Source organism: Anastrepha ludens, chromosome 3 (genome assembly GCF_028408465.1).
Source record: "Anastrepha ludens isolate Willacy chromosome 3, idAnaLude1.1, whole genome shotgun sequence".
NCBI lineage: Eukaryota > Metazoa > Arthropoda > Insecta > Diptera > Tephritidae > Anastrepha > Anastrepha ludens.
Window position 1 is genome coordinate 124,582,015 of NC_071499.1, and position 18,525 is coordinate 124,600,539.

At 37.2% G+C, this 18,525-nt stretch overlaps 4 protein-coding genes across 7 annotated transcripts; 1 reads left to right on the top strand and 3 right to left on the bottom strand.

The window, feature by feature from the left end:
• Positions 1 to 3,376: 3,376 nt before the first annotated feature.
• Positions 3,377 to 5,588, bottom strand: LOC128859014 (60S ribosomal protein L22). The gene is made up of 3 exons (XM_054095674.1): positions 5,482 to 5,588; positions 4,662 to 5,231; positions 3,377 to 3,736 (listed from the first exon to the last, which is right to left on the bottom strand). The coding sequence occupies exons 1-3, from the start codon at positions 5,491 to 5,493 to the stop codon at positions 3,470 to 3,472; spliced, it is 849 nt and encodes a 282-aa protein (XP_053951649.1). The 5' UTR covers positions 5,494 to 5,588; the 3' UTR covers positions 3,377 to 3,469.
• A 542-nt stretch (positions 5,589 to 6,130) lies between these two features.
• LOC128859016 (aprataxin-like protein) lies at positions 6,131 to 7,561 on the top strand. Of its 2 annotated transcripts, none has more exons than XM_054095678.1 (3): positions 6,131 to 6,663; positions 6,734 to 6,959; positions 7,025 to 7,114. In XM_054095678.1, exons 1-3 carry the CDS (start codon positions 6,493 to 6,495, stop codon positions 7,087 to 7,089), a joined length of 462 nt encoding a protein of 153 aa, XP_053951653.1. In that variant the 5' UTR covers positions 6,131 to 6,492; the 3' UTR covers positions 7,090 to 7,114. The 2 variants fall into 2 exon arrangements, with proteins under 2 accessions (XP_053951653.1, XP_053951652.1); XM_054095677.1 differs by having other exon boundaries at positions 6,225 to 6,663; positions 7,106 to 7,561.
• On the bottom strand, positions 7,540 to 16,024 carry LOC128859015 (poly(U)-binding-splicing factor half pint). 2 transcript variants are annotated; one of them, XM_054095675.1, is made up of 6 exons: positions 15,858 to 16,024; positions 15,214 to 15,310; positions 9,942 to 10,177; positions 9,827 to 9,885; positions 9,058 to 9,561; positions 7,540 to 8,985 (listed from the first exon to the last, which is right to left on the bottom strand). In XM_054095675.1, the coding sequence occupies exons 1-6, from the start codon at positions 15,858 to 15,860 to the stop codon at positions 7,911 to 7,913; spliced, it is 1,974 nt and encodes a 657-aa protein (XP_053951650.1). In that variant the 5' UTR covers positions 15,861 to 16,024; the 3' UTR covers positions 7,540 to 7,910. The 2 variants fall into 2 exon arrangements, with proteins under 2 accessions (XP_053951650.1, XP_053951651.1); XM_054095676.1 differs by lacking the exon at positions 15,858 to 16,024 and adding an exon at positions 15,447 to 15,635.
• Positions 16,025 to 16,551: 527 nt separating this feature from the next.
• LOC128859017 (V-type proton ATPase subunit G-like) lies at positions 16,552 to 17,560 on the bottom strand. Of its 2 annotated transcripts, XM_054095680.1 has the most exons (4): positions 17,456 to 17,560; positions 17,312 to 17,398; positions 17,109 to 17,209; positions 16,552 to 17,045 (listed from the first exon to the last, which is right to left on the bottom strand). In XM_054095680.1, the coding sequence occupies exons 2-4, from the start codon at positions 17,391 to 17,393 to the stop codon at positions 16,875 to 16,877; spliced, it is 354 nt and encodes a 117-aa protein (XP_053951655.1). In that variant the 5' UTR covers positions 17,394 to 17,398; positions 17,456 to 17,560; the 3' UTR covers positions 16,552 to 16,874. The 2 variants fall into 2 exon arrangements, with proteins under 2 accessions (XP_053951655.1, XP_053951654.1); XM_054095679.1 differs by having other exon boundaries at positions 17,312 to 17,540.
• Positions 17,561 to 18,525: the final 965 nt, after the last annotated feature.

An 18,525-nucleotide genomic window follows, 5' to 3' on the forward strand; every position in this document is an offset into this window, starting at 1 on the left:
TCGTGCGATAGAATCAAACAACAAAAGCGATGCCAGAAACGCCAATAAGACATTCTGTTGACGTCGCAGTGTGCAGCGTATGGCGGCTTGTAGCCGAAAGAAAGGCTAACATGCGAGTATATGTATGTACATACATACATATGTGAGATAAAAAAGTAAATAACGAACAGAGCAAAACAACAACTCCCATGTGAAAACCCCCTTCAAGTAAATAGGACGCTTATAAAACAGGAACATGGGCAAGTGTAACTTAGACCAGGAAATGTTAAATCAACATTCGGCATTTGCTGCTCCACTTGCCTCTTTTCTGTTTACTTTTTTAACAAAAACAAACAAAAATAGCAACAACAATGAAACAGCGAAAAATGCCATAACAAAAGCGTTGAAGTACGTTCAGTGGCATTTGTTTACGTCGATGGGTTAGACTGTTCAGTACATGCCATTTCCGTCGTAATTCGACGAAAACATGTGACTGCATGAACTGAACTGCAGGGAAGTATTGGGTTTAGGTTTATAGGGTGCTGAATAAACTGTAGAGTGTGTTCGAGATATAAGAATTGCGGCAGTATTACTTTTTATGAGATTTCATCACATACTGTCATAAAATTTCTGTAACAACGCCAACTACCAGATGTATCTCAGTATTTGTCAAATTTCTGTTTCGAATGTGGGGTCACGCGCCCTCTCAGTGAGATGTTCAATGTAACCACACGGTCCCACTAGTCAACCAAACGCAATATATTTGTATTCACTGTGGAGGTGTAATGGAAGAGGAAAATTAAATTTGGAATTGATAAATCTTACTTTGAAGTTTAATATTGTTTAATAATTGGTTTTAACGTAAAATAAGATTGAAATGACACGAAATGACCAATAAGTTTCCATATTTCCAATTAACATATGCGACACGTTGCGTTATCACCACAGTCGGTCCTACGTAACCGGAACGACCCGACAACAATAACGTATTACGGCTGTCGAATCTACGGTACTCGAACCACCTGGATTTACATCCGGACAACGACTGTCACATCAGCAGTACTCTCCGTACATTGCTACACTGCTATAACAACAAAAATCAGCTAAGTGTCAAAAACTGGCCATCAAAAAAATAAAAGACCCACAATTTTGTGTTTTTTTTTTTTAATTTTGGGCAATAAAACGAGTTTTTAAAAATAGTTGCTACATATTGGTTGCTACTCTAAAGTTCAAATGGTTTTGGAGATAATACGCGTCAAAGGCAAAGCCCTTCGGTGTGCTGCAAAAACAACTACTTAAGCTGCAATTAGCGATGCCGTATCCATAACGCCATAGACGCAACATTACAGCAGTGGTCTATTAGTCATGCCGTAACCGCAAACAGCTGATATTGAAGTAGAATTGATGGCAACATTTGCCGTTTCCCCGACAGCTGGTTCTACATTACCGAAACGACCCGGATTTATATCCGGCCAAGGACTGTCACGCCGGAGGAAGAAATCGGGTTCAGCAAGGTGGAGGAGGACCGATGGGACGAAAGGAGAGGGCGGAAAAAGATGGGTTTAATATATATGGATTATAAACTATGAGTGTGTTGCGGTTGCGTTAAGTGCTTTATGCTGCTGATGAAGCTCATCAGATTTTTAATGCCAAGTCCAACTATATTAGCAGGCGTAGCAAAGAAATAAGGGAAAAAGATGACTAAATCAATCTTAGTCCAGCGTAGGAAATTTCAAAATCAAATTTTTATCGCAAATATCAAACCAAATGTAAAGTATTTTACAGCTGCTTACGGTTACTGGGAAAACCCAAAATTCAGTAGGTACGTACGGCTACGGCTATATCGCTTGGTACCGCACCTATAATCGTCTAGCCATGGCTGTGTTTAGTCCTTAGTACGGCGGTCGGTTCTACGTTATTGGAACGCCCTCTTTTATATGAGGCTCAAAGACTTGTGGCCCCTATTATGAGTTACATTCGATCTTCGATATTCGCTGGTTGTCGAAGATCGAAAATCGAATGTCAATTTGGTATTATGAGCGGTGCAACCTTATCGAAATTTTCGTTGTTTACCGAATTTAGAGTCGAATGCAATTTTGCTTTCGATTGTGCAACGTATTGTGGGAAAACTTGTTAAAGTGTAAGTTGTTTGCGATTATTTATGGTTTTCTAGTAACCAAATAATAAATATATACTAATTTTGTTAATTTTATGCAGGTCGAAAGTCGTGAGTACCAAACAACAATTAGAAAGGCGAATCCACAATTCGCAAAAGGGATTTGCACCAAAGTTCAAGCAGCAAAAAAATGGGAGGAATTCACAACGGAGCTGAATTGCTTGGGACCACCAATGAGAACGGCAGCAAAATGGATTAATCTTAATAATGGTTTTTTTTTTGTGATGTTTATAGAAATACATTTTTGTTTTCCCTTGGCAGGTATGGGCTGAAATACGTAGAGGAACTGAAATACATATTTTTTTCGAATGACGAATAATTGAATAAAAAAAATTTATAACAAAAATAAAACAGAAACTGTGGCGTAAAGGTTTCTATTTAATACTTTTTAGATTTTTCTATAATGTTCTCAAAATTTCATTTCTTATGTTTTGTGCTTCTCCGTTATTTGACTCCACTTCAATATCTTCAGCATCTCGTAAACAGTGGGTTGAGCAAGTCCTAGCATACCTTCATTACCAATACTCAATTGGTACGATCCCTGTGCACAAAATCGCAGAACTGTGGCTAGCTTTAACATATTTGGAATGGATTTGTATCGGGGGCACTGCTGCAACTGGTTTTCTTTACTGGACAGTAGGTTCATAAACGCCTCTTTAGATAATCTAAAGTTCTATAAAAATCTGTAAGGAAATTTCTGTAATATTAAGTACGTCAACACATTTTGAAAATTCTAAACTTACTCAGTGGAAGCCATTTCTAGGGGGTTGGATGCGCCCCTCAACTGTTTTCTACTTCTAGCTAGTTCCACTAATCTTTCATAGTCCGATGAATCGTCGAACCACAACTCCGTTGTACTCATTTTCCCAAAAAATACTTTTTTTAACTTTTAAAAATGTTGTTAGCAAAGAATTTCAACACAATCGGTTGTTCTTTTATTTTGATTTGCTGTATCAGCTGAGAAAAAATGATCTATTGTAAATGCGTCGAGCGATCGAAATTCACAATAGTCCTATTCTTCAACGAATGAGCACCATAATACCAAATGAAAATTCGTTCGATCAGCACTTTCGACTACAGTCGAGGATCGAATGTTGCTCATAATAAGGGCCTGTATCTATAAGAGCATTCTCCAAACCGTCTTGGTGAATGACAATGCCATTACAACAGCATAGTTGCCTGAAAAATATTCAAAATGCGGCTTGTCAAGTCGCAAAAATGTATTGCTTTCGCACAAAATCAATTTGTGCTGTTATTTATTTCTTTTCACTTTTTAAATTTATTTTGTTAAGAACATTATAAAAAAATTTTTGTCTACTCGGCATCCTCATCTTCATCATCGTTGGAGCTAATTCTGAAGTACCGAAGTTCATATGAATCCTTGTCGTTAGACACGACACGGATCCAATCACGCAGACTGTTCTTCTTCAAGTAACGTTTCGTCAAGTACTTCAGGTAAGCCTTGGAGAAGTGCACATCCGAATTCACGTACAATTTCATCTTCAAACGTTCGAATGTGACATTGTTGCCAAGATTGTTCACTTTGCCGTTGACCTTTAGACGTGCCTTAACGTACTTTTCCTGAGGATTAAATGTGAAATTATTGAATATATTTACAAAAACCCAAAGTGAAGAAAACTTTTATAGACTAAGCTACGAGTGTCTCTTGCAGTGTTAAGCCACAGAACCAGGCAAGTCATTTTGCGACCAAAAATAGAAGAGTGTGAATTTTTACTTTGCCACTGAGTACACTGCCTTCAGAGCGACGCAACCGAAGTTTCACTCTCTGACGACAAATCGAACGTGGCATTATACACCTTAACTTATAATACTAAAAATTACATCTGCATAATTACCTGTGCACCCTGCGATTCGCGACGCTGCTACTTTTTAGCTTCCTACGCCAAGAAAATGATCCGCTAAGAAGCCTGCAACGTACGAAAATTCGACACGCATACGCAGGGCGCACTATGGGTTTTGGCCTGTGCACATGCGGTTGCATGCATAACAGCCCGGGACCCACCACTGGGCGGTAGACATAGCACGACTTGGCACTGTTTACAGACGGTTGCACCACTGGCCAGACCAGGTTCTGACGATCAGAGGCTACCCCGTTGTACAGCACCCAGAGTCCCGTCTCGAACAGCAACCCCCAAACGATTTGGGGATATGTGGATCTTGATGGTAAAAAAAGCAACCAAAAAACGGTTCGTGTAGAACCTTATGTCGCAGGAAGCTAAAATTTTAACAGCACGCTATCAGTGTATCCATAATTGTTAGGCCAAGTGACATGGCCAGTAGCCTAGGTCATAATGGCTTAATTGTTATGGAAGTCACTCTACCACATTTGGAGCTATCATCGAAGCTTTCTCATTTGCAGCCTCGATGACGAATAATTTGTGGGCGTATACATCTTTCTACGTATTTTACAAACTAATTTAATACAAAAATTAAGTTTACCAAATTGCAGCCACTTGGCCCGACCGTGCTCTACGAAAGTACTTACAAAATCGGCAACATCCATGATATTATCTTCGGCAATGTTGGTGCAGTCAATACCGAAACGGATTGACACCTTCTTCTTCTTGATACCCTTTCCACGCAATACATTCTTCTTTGCAACTTTGCCAGAGGCAGCAGCAGCGGATGCTGTTACCGATTTGCGCTGTGGCTTGGCAACTGCCTTGACAACAGCTTTCGGCTTTTCAGCTGGAACAGCTGCAGGGGCAACAGCTTTAGCCGGTTCGGCTTTTTTGGCTGGTACGGAAGCAGCAGGTGCAACTTTCTTCGCATCCTTGGCAGGGACAGCCTTGGCATCCTTTTTGGGTGCGGCTGCAGCTGGGGCAGCCTTCTTGGAATCCTTGGCGGGTGCTGGCTTAGCAACAGCGGGTTTGGCTGCCGCCTTCACTTCTTTGGCGGCTTCAGGTGCCTTCTTCACATTTTTGGCAGCAGCAGCAGCAGGTTTAGCTTCAGCCTTTGGCTTTTCAACTTTGCCTTTGGCAGCGGTAGCAGCTGCGGGTGCAGATTTCTTTTCGGCCGGCTTTGCGGCAGATTTATCGCCTTTGTTTGTTTTAGCCTGTGGAAAAATAGAAAATAGAAATAAATTAATTCCAAGTGATTGTACCTAATATGAAATTGCACACAGATAACAAAAATTGGACCAAGACAACATTACTTTATCGTAAAATTTTTAAAACATCCGGGGAATTATTTATTAAAATTTGTTTCAAGGCTAATAAAAAACTCACAAACTACTTTATATTTTATTTATTTTCCAATATAAAACACGAAAGTGATAAAAATTTCGATTTTTTTCAAGCACTTACAGTTGGTGCCATGTTTAACAGCAGGAACCACAGAGAAAAAGAACCTTAATTTTTGCTGTCAAAGCAGGTGTTGCCAACAATGACTACAAAAATATCCCTGTATATGTTGATAAGCGAAGCTACCGTACTTAAATACAGCAATAAATTCCCACATGGTTGTATACTAGAAAATGTAAGAGTTTTTTATTTTAAACACAAAAGGAGACCATATAAATAAATTTAAAAGATAGAATCAGTGTTGCCAATTTAGCGACTTTGTCGCTAGAACTGACGACTTTTGCTTGAGTCTTGGCGACAAAAAAAAAGTTTTGACGACAAAAATGATTTAGCGACTTATCTGGCGACTTTTGGCAATAGATACTTTTTTTAGGCTATAGATACTTTTCTGTCAACGTGGTTACCCGTGAATGCTATTTACCTTCCATACTCTAGAGAAACAATTTACTGACTATATGTAGATAAAATAAAGCACTACCTATTGGTGTGTTATCGTTGATAAATCATCGATCTATAATTGAAATTTTAAATTTATTTTTACCTTAAATTTTTTATGAAATTAACAAAAATCATACGTTGTATTAAGAAATAAAAAAATATATTCCAATTCAATTTCACCTTGTTTCACACAATTGTAATGAGTAACCAAATTATTTTTACCACTCATCACATAAGAGCAATGCGGTCGGGGAATCCCCGGATTTTATTATGTTCTGTTCCTGAAACAATTGAATTGATATCGGCTCAGTTGATTGTTTACTATCCATGTAGGGTTTTACTTATATGTGTTTGCTGTCACCTGTAATAAATTCGCCTTGGATATGGTATTAACAATGTTACTATTATTAGGCGCAAAATATGCAGAAGGTCTAGGTTTTAAAAGTTGTCGACTTTAAGTTGTTGCACTGGCAACATTACACATATAGCTGAGGATTTTTCTTCGGTTGTGAGCAGCTGTCAAAAAGTAAAAAATACACAATGTAGATAGAAATTATTATTTTAATTGATACACAAATGACAAACTCTATTGGCAAAGGTTGGGCAGCAGGCCTTGTATCGGCGATAAAAGATCCTAAGAACTGTATTATATCCTCGGAAGATGCAGTAGTAATACGCGATAAATACCCAAAGGCGCAACATCATTATCTCGTGCTGCCAAAAGCCGACATAGCGGATATATTCCACGTAAGTTATTTGCATACAGAAATACTTTTTCCTAATTATGTTTTTTAGTGTTTCAATATGGTTTCTGCAGTTAACTCTCAGCCATTTACCATTACTAGAGGAGCTATATTTGCTTGCCCAAAATGTTATCGAAGTGAAGCGCTGTGTAATGGATGATTTTAAAATCGGTTTTCATGCACAGCCTAGCATGCAGCGGTTGCATTTACATGTAATATCCAAGGATTTTGTCTCCGACTGCCTAAAAACAAAGAAGCACTGGACTAGTTTTAACACGGAACTATTTTTACCTTATCAAGGTGAGTGCACTTCCGTAACCGGAATGATCGAATTTATATCCAGCCAATGACTGTCACTTCAGCAGCATCGCCGTATATGTATGGAGAATATATATGCTGCTACAACAACAACTTCCATATTGTACAATAATCTTTTGCCCATTTAGATGTTACAACACGTTTAAAAGCAGACGGCTGCATCAAACGGCTCACCAAAGAAAAAATACAACAGTTGACTACCTGTGCGCTAGAATGCAATCAATGCGAGTTTGTACCGAAAAATGTGCCTGATTTGAAGCGGCATTTGTTTGACCATTGGACACAAAAGCGATAGGACAATTGAAATGTAAAACTTATATTGAATTTTAACTAATCTTCAATGCATTCTTAGCAAGAGTATGTAGTGCTTTGGCTTAGAATGCAGTATCTCAGATCCGAGTCGAAGCGAAATTCCTATGTGAAAATGTGGCGATATCACAAATGGGAACTTAACTATCGCTGTTCATTTACGAATCTTTAACATAATTAAATGGCGTTCAGTTCGTAAAATTAGTTTTTAATACATACATTGTAAAGTCATAATAATAACAAAAATACACAATTAATTTTTGATTAAATACTAACATATTTTTTATTAATTGTACAGAAATCAATATACTTCTTCTTCCCTTAATATAACTGCATTTTAAACGCGAATACATTAATTACATCATCAACTGCTAATGGATTTGTGGAAGTGGGAACGATAATGTTTGAGAAACTTTAGCTGTAGCCATTTAGTCACTAACCAACGAAAAATATATGAAAGAGAACTATTTTAAATCTTATGTTAAATCTATTTAAAAGTGAAAGCAAATGCGCAGCTGCAAACAAGTCAAAAAATGACTGTTAAAATGTTGGCTTTTGGTTTTTGTTAATTACTTCTGTTCTGCAAAGTATTTTTTTTCTTCCTTTTTTCATACATTATTTCCATTAACCAGATAGATCACCATGATCGAACAGTGATTGGTCATATAACTCAGCAACGACACGTCGTCCACCAAAGAAACGTCCGTGCAAAGCATCCCGTCCGCGCACAGCCTCTACGGCGCTTGAAAATTCCACAAATATTTTAACAATTATCTCGGCTTCTTCATCATCTTCGTTTTCGGTTTGTTTTTCATTGAAGATTATCACACGACTAACAGTGCCGAATTTGGTGCATTCTTCTTGTATTTCCTCTTGCAGCGTTTCATCGACATCCTCTGGACCAACCATATTGCGCAGTATGATCACTCGTGACTCCTGTGGTCGCATTAGCCGTTGCATGACCAGTTGCCGTGCACTCTGACCCTTGATCGACATATTCTCCTGCTGCTGTAGCGTTTGCGTCTCGCCTTCATCCATCAATTTCTTTTGCAATTCCTCCTGTTGTGCCTTCTCGTGCGCCTTTTTCAGCTGCTCCGAATTGGCAGATTGCAGATTGTGTAATGCTGTTACATTATTCGCTGCGGCGACGGCGGCTGCGGCATTTGCACTGACAGCCGCAGCAGCTGCAGCCGCTGCGTTTGCGACGGCATCAGCGCTCAACACCCCACTAATAGCGCCAGTGGCAAAATTACCAATTGCAGCCATAGAGGGAGCACCCATAGTAGGTGTTGCTAATAGTGCGGCTTGTGTAACGACTACCGGTGCTGCAGTGGTCACACTCGGTATGCCGGGTGCAGCACCCAATAGATTCGGTGCTAAAGCTGCTGGTGCTTGGAAGACACCAGCAGGGAGGAATGCAGCAGCGCCGGCTGTAGTAGTGGGTACTGCAATACCTGGCGGATGCAACGCGCCAGCGGCAGCGATCGGCAGTGTGCCCACCTTAGCTGCGGCAGCTAGCGGTGAGATGCCCAGAGCGGGAGTAGTTGCGGAAAGGCCAAGCACGGCGTTGCTGGCGACGGCGTCAAGTGCCTGTATTTTAGCGGTAGCTGCGGCTGCAGCAACAGCGGCAGCTGTGGGCATTGTGGAATTGGTAGAAGCGCATACCAACGCGTTCGGTGGTGTGATCGAACGGCCCACTCTAAAAAAGAGACAACAATGTTAGACTTTTGATAAAAACAAATCAGTCATAATATATATCGGATTTACATACCGCAACAACTGTCCTCCTAAATCGAATAAGTTCATACTGGCGATAGCTTCATCCATGGCCTGCTTGTTGGCGTACTCAATGAAACCGTAGCCCTTGTGCGTATGCAGCGATGTCCCCTGTGCCAATTTGCAATACAAAATTGGACCAAATGCTTCAAAAACACTCTTGATATCCTCTTCCGAAAGATCCGGATGTATGGAGGCAACGTAAATGCGATTGAAACTTTTAGCTTCCTCTTGTATCTCATCTATCACCTGCTGTGCTTGTGGCATGTTGCTAGGACGACCCACTTTAATGTTACGACCACCCATAAGTGCGCCATTCATTTGTTCTAATGCCAGTTGTGCTCCTTCTGGTATTTCGTATTCAACAAAGGCGAAACCTTTGTGCTTCTGGGTGATGGGATCCCATGACATGTTTATAGACTTAATGGGACCAAAAGGTAGAAAAGCAGCGCGTATGGTATCCTCTTTTAGTTCAAATGAAATACTGCCCACATATACCCTGCAAAAGAGAAATAAATCCATAAGAAAAGTAGTAAAATAGGTAACGCATCGTCAAAGGCGTTGTAAGAAACTCAGATCTTATCAGCTATTAATGGAAGGCACATGTAGCACTTTAAATGCCATTGGCACTCATTAACTCGAGGCAACTGCCAAAGCATGAAAAAAACCATTTCACCAAGCAAATGCTTTTACCAGAATTAACATCAACGTTCAAATAAATGTACAGCGGCCAAATGACGATTCTCGTGTCCTTTTTAACTTACCTGCACATGAGCGCGAGTGCCTGCTGTCGTTGAACCTGTGTGCGTTGTGATGCCAATTGCTGAGGAAAATAATTTTCATTAAAAAATTGCTTTACTCATCTAACTAATGGCTTACCTGTTGTTGATGCGCCAATGTCTGTTTCATTAAAACCATTTTAATACTCTGCTCCATGGCGTATTTCTTAGCTTTGCTGACCGTATCATGTTGATCGGAACTAAGCTTTGGTAGAGCGCCACCCAACAGACCCAGTAATGCAGAGCGCGTACCCGGACCAAATTTAACATCGCCCGTTTGTTTCAGGTCGTAAATTGGCTGCGAAATGTATGGAATTTTCGGTTCCGAGGACTTGCCTAGAATTAGGAATAATAATTAATAACGAACAAATTACAGTACCCAACATAGCGTTTGTTGGTGAGAAGAGCAACAGCTATATGTTGTTTCTGTTGTTGAAAGGATTTTGTGAGGGGCGAAAGCGCGCAGAACACTTTTCTTTTTTTAGACGGGAAATCACAAGAGTCAATTCAATCGATCGTATATTTATATCTTTTCGTTGTTCTTTACTAGTGGTATGCGTGCCAATAAGTGAGCGTAACACTGAAATGGGAAACGAAAAAAATTTGTTTGATAGAAAACAGTCGCAAAATCGAATGTTTTGAAGCGGGTTGTAATTGATTCTGTTCAGACTTCAAAGTAGCCACGATAGTCTTTTATCGGCTATATATAAGTCAATCCGTTTATGGCTCGAAAAAGCCACTGCAGGAATATTTTATTCTCACTGTCAAATGCAATGAAGTGAGAACACTTAGCGGATCCGTTCTTTCTTCTAAATTTTTTTCCTGCATTATGTATGTTCTTTTTATATGTTAATTTTAAGATTAAGTGAAATTCTGAACAAATTTCCCGTTATTATTTTTTTCAGCTTAAAACTCTCGAGATGATTGTAGCAGAAGTGCTAGCACTTGGCGGAATAAATATAAATACGGATCCGTCCTTTCTGCTAAATTTTTTTATACCATTACTTCTTCTCTCTCACATGGATATATCAAATGCCGCTCGCTTCTGCTCGTTTCGTTCGAGCAACAACTTCGGATGTACTGTATAGCGTTCTTGTTATATGTTAAGCTTAAATGAAATTCTGAACTAATTTTCCTTAATTTTTTTAAAGCTTACAACTTTCAAGGGGACTGTAGCAGAAGCGATAGTTCTTGACCCTAAATCGTGTTCATGTCGACATTATTGTCCCAATATAAATGTTTTTCGTTTAAAATGACTTTAATAAAATATTTTTTTCTATGTTTGATAAAACAATAAGTCTGTTCATGAAGCAAATAGTTTGTAACAATTGTTACAAATTATCACGTTTTGGTGTTCATGTACCCATTTCATTTTGAGGGGAAGTTGCAAGTGTTTACGGCATAAATTTTTACTTGTAAGAATTTGCAAGTGAGAAAAAAAGCTGATCGCAAATTAAAAATAAACACGAGTTAAGATTTGGGAATTGCAATAGCCAGAGGAATGTTCTTCATCTGAAAACGATGATAAAATTGAACAAATTTATGTGGAATGAAATCATATGATTCCGAAGCTCGTTATTTTCCATTTTATTTGCTATTATTTTAATTTAATACAAGGTAGCTGAAATGAAAAAAAAAAATTTATTTTTGTGATTTTTCCTGCCAACAATTTAATCAGCTGTTCGTCAAACTTCCAAATTGTTACTGGTTTGCATTCATGTACTTTTTTTGATATTTTTCTCTTGGAGAGAGAAATCTCGGAAATTAAGTTACTGAACTGAAGTTACATGAACACACCTAATGATGTCTGCTTAATCAGCTGAAGCACTTTCTAATAAGATTTTCTACTTCATCTTATCCTCCATTTTTGTTTGAAAATCACAGCCTCTATAGGCCATTACACTCACTTGTTGACTACTCACACACCTTATTTATTTAAATTTTTATTTTATTGTTTTGTATCGAAAAAAGAGAATTCGACGCCTGCAAGAAAGATAAAGACAAAAAGAAAAAACATTAATAAACAACACGTTTTCACTCTTCCTAAGCGAAATCATCTTCTCTGCGCGCGCGCGCATCTGCTTTACCGAGCGTAGTGCGTTCGTTGAGTGAGGTTTCAAGTTTCACTTTCGCTGCAACATTCGTAACAGTCTATCAGGTTTTGGTAGTTGCTAATTTGGGCGAAAATCATTGTGGATATTTTTAAATTGGCCAACGACACCGCACCACCGCACGGCAACAGGTGGATTTATTTAATATGTTTTCTACTTGTGGCTTTTGTGCCAATATATATTTTTTTCGATTTCTTTTTTTCATTCTCAAGCATTCATACTAATGTTGTTTGATTTTCATTATTAGGTTGTTGTTCGTAGCAAAGTGGTAGAACTTACAATTATCAGGCTAGTGGCAGTAGCAGAATTTCATTTGCTTAACGCGCATACTTTTTTATACTTTATGTTGCGCACGTTAAGTAATTGTTTATATTGGCGACTTAATACATTTCATTCATTGTATGTCATTTTTGGTTTATTTTTCAGAAAAGCTGTAAAATGTAAGAATGAAAGAAAAAAAGCACCCAAACATTAAAAAAAATTAAAATAAAATACGTAGTAATCTGTATAAATCCAAAATACGTGAACAATTGAGTTTTTGTATTAACACTATATGAAACATGTAATAAGAAAGAAACACGGAAAGGGGATTTACGCGTAGATTTCCTGGATGCGAGCGTAGGTATGGGCTTGCTGAAACACTTTGCTGTGATAAGATGTCCGGTATGACACAAAAAGCCGATGAAATTCAACTTTACCAACATACAAATGATGTAAAAAATGAGTGGCACTAGTGGAGGCTGAAAGTAACCCAAGTGCACGCATGCCCACGCCAAAATCACGAAACTGAACAGACAACGAACTGGAATTTCTAAAAAAAAATGTCTAGTGATTTCACAAAACTTCTTTCCAACCTTTTTTTAATGAGGTTTCGTAAACAAATTGAATATTTTCATAATAATGCAATATTTTCTTTCAGTTTCGATTTTCACCGATCCTATATTTTGATTTTTATTTTGTTAAATAAAACCTAGCTTGTAAATTGAGTTTATGATAATTTCACTTAATTTTCTTCTTGTTTTGCAACAACAGCTTTTCCTTTTTATAAACACGCTCATAAATCCCCTTTCAGCGATCCGTATAGTTTACTAGTACAGAAATATAGAAATAGAATTAATGAAGCGACCTTATTTCATCTCAAAAATCTCTTTGCCCTCTCCAACATTTGATGATGCTAGCGCAATTGGCTTAAACGTTTTTATTGGACACATTTCTACATTGTCACTGTGAGGAGTGGGTGAGTGTGGTTTGAATCACTTCAAGGGCACGTTTAATAAAAGAGAAAAAATAAAAAAAGAAATAAAATCCGCTGAAAAGATAATAAGAGAGCAACAGTGAAAAAAATTAAGGAATTTCGAGATATTTGCATGTTTTCTTTTTCATGTACTATATGTATAATTTGTTTCTATGTTCTGTTGGTAATGAAAAAAAATCTTCAAGTTTTTAAGGAAAGAGCGTTCAAGGTTTTGCCAATTTAGAATGGTTATTTTCAATAAGCACAATGTGAGATGGGAGAAATGGAAAATAAGAAACTTTATATATTTTAATGTGCAATCGGTTTCTTTGTATTGAAAATGAGGAAAATCTGTTTCGATTAGTACCGAAGTTAGGTAACCAACATTTTTTTTCAACTTGATTGTAGCAGTGATGTTTAATCTCTAGCACAGCCAAAAACTTCTTAATATTTTTAATACATGCATTATACATATGAAACGTTATTTCAGACGATACATCATTTGCAATAGGCACTGGTCTCCACAGACTAACTCCCGATGCTTTTAACCTTTCCTTAAACGTTTTACTCTCGCAAGTTTAAAGAACGACCCTACAAAATTTACTAATACATGAATTAGCGTTGATTATTTTAAAGCCTTAGTATGTTGTATACTTTAGCTAGTTTGCAATTCATTGCATTTATCCTTTCCGTGCTATAAGTTTCTTATCCATCCGCCGATTTAAAACAGCCCTAACCAAACATACTAAATTTTAAAATTTTAATAGCCTGTGAGAATTCGTAATAACGCTTAACTCCAATGATGACGCTGTTTCAATTTTGAAGTTGATTTCAGTGCAGTCAGGAAGATGAGTTTGCAGTTGGAAGGCGAATGGCACCGGTTGAATATGGAATCAGAGGCAGAGAAATTCAACTAAAAAATATACTTACGAAAAAAAAAGAAATAAAAAAAGAAAAGAGAGAAGAAGAGAGAATCAATATGCGTTATTAGTTCTATAACATCAGAAACTTTGCAAAAAAGACATACATCAAGCGGAGAGCTAGACACATGGCGGCGCCACACAACAGCCAACACCACCACCCCGTTAGTCTAACTTGATGACCTCGTTGGTAAATAATACATATCTTTTACTTGCATGTAGATTTTTATTCCACATATTTACTAATTTTTACCATAAACATTAACCCGCTTGTTCTTTTCACATTTATTGTGTTATTATTTCTTTCATAGCCACATATCCAGCTGTAAGATTTGGTTTCTGAATTATGCATTGGCATTCTTGTTTTGAAAATGCTACAGCAGTTCGCCAGTTTTTGTTTAAACCAATATCACGATATCTTTTTTTAACTTAGCATTAAATATTTCAAGTAACTTGTTTATTGGCTGCTTCCCAGCGCATTTTATACCTATTTCTTTTTAATTTTATCTCAACTCTAGCAGTGCTTTTCTTTTTTCTTTAAATAGGCGTTAGCTTACACGGCAAGCATAAGAGGAAGTGCAAGTCTCACCTGACCCTGACATCATCACATGCGTTAAAGGTCTGCAATTACTTAAGCAGAACAGAAAAGAACAAAACCGATTATTTAGTTAAATTCAGTTGTTTGCTGGAAAAGAGGATGTGTAAGTATGTAACTGTGATAAAGATCGATTTTGTTGCTAACAGAAAGCTATACAAATTCAGCCAGTCTAAAATTAGGTCGGAGTTGTCGCCTCACTACCATATTTTTATGTTGGCATTTTGCATTATTTTACCTAACAATTTTTTAATCCACACGCATAACGCTGCTAATGAACTAATAATACTCAATACAATAAAACACAAGCATATAAATACTGGAAAATAGTTTGGTAGTAAAATCAAGCAAACCGCAACATACACAACACCCTCGTATCATTTTCGCAACGCACAAACATATACACATTTAGATATATATATATATTTTTTTCATTCATTTATAGTTTGATAAATTTCACTATATAAAAATAATATACTACTTTCATATTCGAAATGTTTAAATGCACTTACCCGAATCTGAGCGAGATTTCTTAGCTGGAATCATTCCGTCATTTAGTGGATCATCTGAACGTGACTCTGAAGAGCGTGGCTCTCGTTCGTTGGATCCCTGGAAATCAATAGACATACACCATGTATATGTATTAGACATAAAAATAGCGATGAAACAATTGTCAAACAAAAAGGGATACACTTAAAAATGTAGAAGCAATAAAGTTTTACAATATCTACACACAATCGCATACCAAAGTAAATACGTTTGTGTGCTTAGCGAAAATTCTCCAAGGTTAAAACTGCATACTTGGTACACAGGTGAGGGGGCAAACACAACACCCGGTATCTTTTTATTCGGTCAACCGCGTATCGCGGCCGCAATTGTTAACTTCGCTCAGCCCGAAGTTTTGGTATACACACTAGAATTCACACACTGCACTTGCGAACCCATGAAAATTTAGTATATCTTTAATACAATGTAAAACCTCTTTTTATAAAGAAAATATAAATTATAGTGCAATCTTTAAGTTTAAGTTAAGTCTTTAAAAAGCTAAATTTCTTGTGACAAATCAATTCGCTATGAATTACACGCCATTTTTAATGACTTCCTTACGACGTCACCAGCGGCAGAACTTTTGCAAACTTGAATCACAAAAACTTACCATATTTCCGCTGAAAATTTTTAACTTTCTGGTGTGATTACTTTTGTTTTATAGTTTGTTCAATTTGATGAATTTTATCGTATTTTAATAGAGATATTTGTTAAAAAACTCGTGCAAATTTTCACTGAATGAGCGCGTCAATCCACAGCAAAAAATTCGTTGTTGCAGCGAATATAAATGATGTTGTCGGATCGTTTACTTTGTTAGCGTATGGAATTTTTGAGGCATTTGTGAAAAGAGCACAAATGATGAGTTAAAGCAATTATATTATATAAATTATGATAAATAAAAATAGATTCTCTTTCTTTATCAATGGAAAAAAGCAGTATTCGTATAGAAACGAGTTTAATTTATGTATTCTCAGTAAATATATAATTTTGTGTGCTAATTAAGTATGTATATAAATCCCCTACAAATAATGTTTTTTTAAAATTATATAAATTTGTTTGCAACAGAAGAAGGTGACATATAGGCTTTGCAAAATAAATATATATGTTAAAAAGGCAAATAATTTTATTACCGATAACAAAGAGCAATAAAATATCGACAGTCGGTTCTACGTTACCGAAACGACCCGGATTTATATCCGGCCAAGGACTGTCACTCCAGCAGCATCCCCCGTATGTAAGTATGGGGAATGTTTATGCTGCTACAACAGCAACAACAAGCAATAAAATATGAAAACAAATTATAATAAATGTGCGTCAAATAGGTAATTTATTTTAAAGCTTGTTAAAATTGTGCATATTGACTAGTTTAACATTTTGGTTTTCTAAAATAAACGTTCAAATAAAACAATTAACTTTAATTTTAATATTAACAGCAGTCCAAGGTAAATGGTATAAGAATTTATATATTCGAGTTGATAATTCTGATTAATAACATTACGTAAAAACTGCTAAATTCGTGTACGACATAAATTTGAGTATTCCGAATTGAGTCTATTTATAAATAACTTTTCGATTGCAAACTCAGAGTTAATGGTTTCTTCTCAGCTAACGCTTTCCTGGCCGGTTCTTATTTCCTTGCATAGTTCCTATGCACATCTGATTTGATGTTATAAACTAGATCTAAAAGATCACTTATCAACAAATCTTTGCGAGTATCTACCGCAGTTTTTAATTCTTCCAGTTTATCAAGCGTGTCAGCTTCAATTTTCAAAGCAACGCCTTCCCTTGACCCCATGTACTGTAGAAATTGTAATTAAATCAAATTTACATTATCTATATACATTTCCCGCAGGGATATTACCTTAGCTTCATATTCCTTCAGTACACGTTCACGCTCGCCACGATATTTCTCGATCTCTTCAACCGCCTCGTCCTTCGCTTGCTTCAAACGCTTTGCTTTACCTAGCCGTGCCGTGAATTATAAATATTTTCTAATTATGACCTCAAATGCTTAATAAGCACATCCGCTGGCGTTGCAACAAGTCAGCCTCAACAAATACTCACGTTTCCTAGCTTCCGAAACTTTTTCTGCCGCTTTTTTCTCAGCAGCAAGAAGCTGCTGAATACCAGTAGATTGACTTGTCATTGTTCCTTGCAATTAGGTTCAAATTAAATGGTCTTCAATTAAATGTATTACGAGAAAATTACCACAATGAAATTAAATATTTGTATTAATTGACAGCTGATTACTGCTCTAAACTTTGATTGGCACTAGGTAAAAAAGGCAATTGGGGTTGAATATGGCAGCACTGATCAGGGCAGAGTTGCAATTAACGATCACCTTAAGAAGAAAGAAAGAAGAAGACTAGATTCGAACTGGACCAAGGCGAATTTATTACAGGTGACAGCAAACACATATAAGTAAAACCAAGGTGGATTTAATAAGGTGACAGCATTCACCCAGCTGAATTTTTCGCCGTAGGTATGGCTTATGTCAAAATGATATGCTTTGTTTGTATGTATTGGTATGTCTACATTCGTATGTTTACATTTGCTTGCTGATTTTGACATGATGCTTGCACCAAACGCAACAACAAATACATGTAGGGTTTTACTTATATGTGTTTGCTGTCACCTGTAATAAATTCGCCTTGAGTAAAACCCTACATGTATTTGTTGTTGCGTTTGGTGCAAGCATAATGTCAAAATCCGCAAGCAAATGTAAACATACGAATGTAAACATACCAATACATACACACAAAGCATATCATTTTGACGTAAGCCATACCTACAGCGAAAAATTCAGCTGGGTGAATGCTGTCACCTTATTAAATCCACCTTGAACTGGACCGATCTTTAGTTAATTTTATAGTTTAGTAAAATGTAGAGGACGCGGTAGCCGAATGGGTTGGTGCTTAACTACCATTCGGAATTCACAGAGAGAACGTTGGTTCGAATCTCGGTGAAAGACCAAAATTAAGAAAAACATTTTTCTAATAGCGGTCGCCCCTCGGCAACCAATGGCAAACCTCCGAGTGTATTTCTGCCACGAAAAAGCTCCTCATAAAAATATGTGCCGTTCGGAGTCGGCTTGAAACTGTAGGTACCTCCATTTATGAAACAACATCAAGACGCACACCACAAATAGGAAGAGGAGCTCGGCCAAACACCCAAAAAATGTAGCTTTGAATCAAACAAACCCACAGACAATGTGAGTTAGAGCTTGTAATATCAGAAGGACGGATGAAAATGTAGTCTTAACGTATAAAACGTGGTGG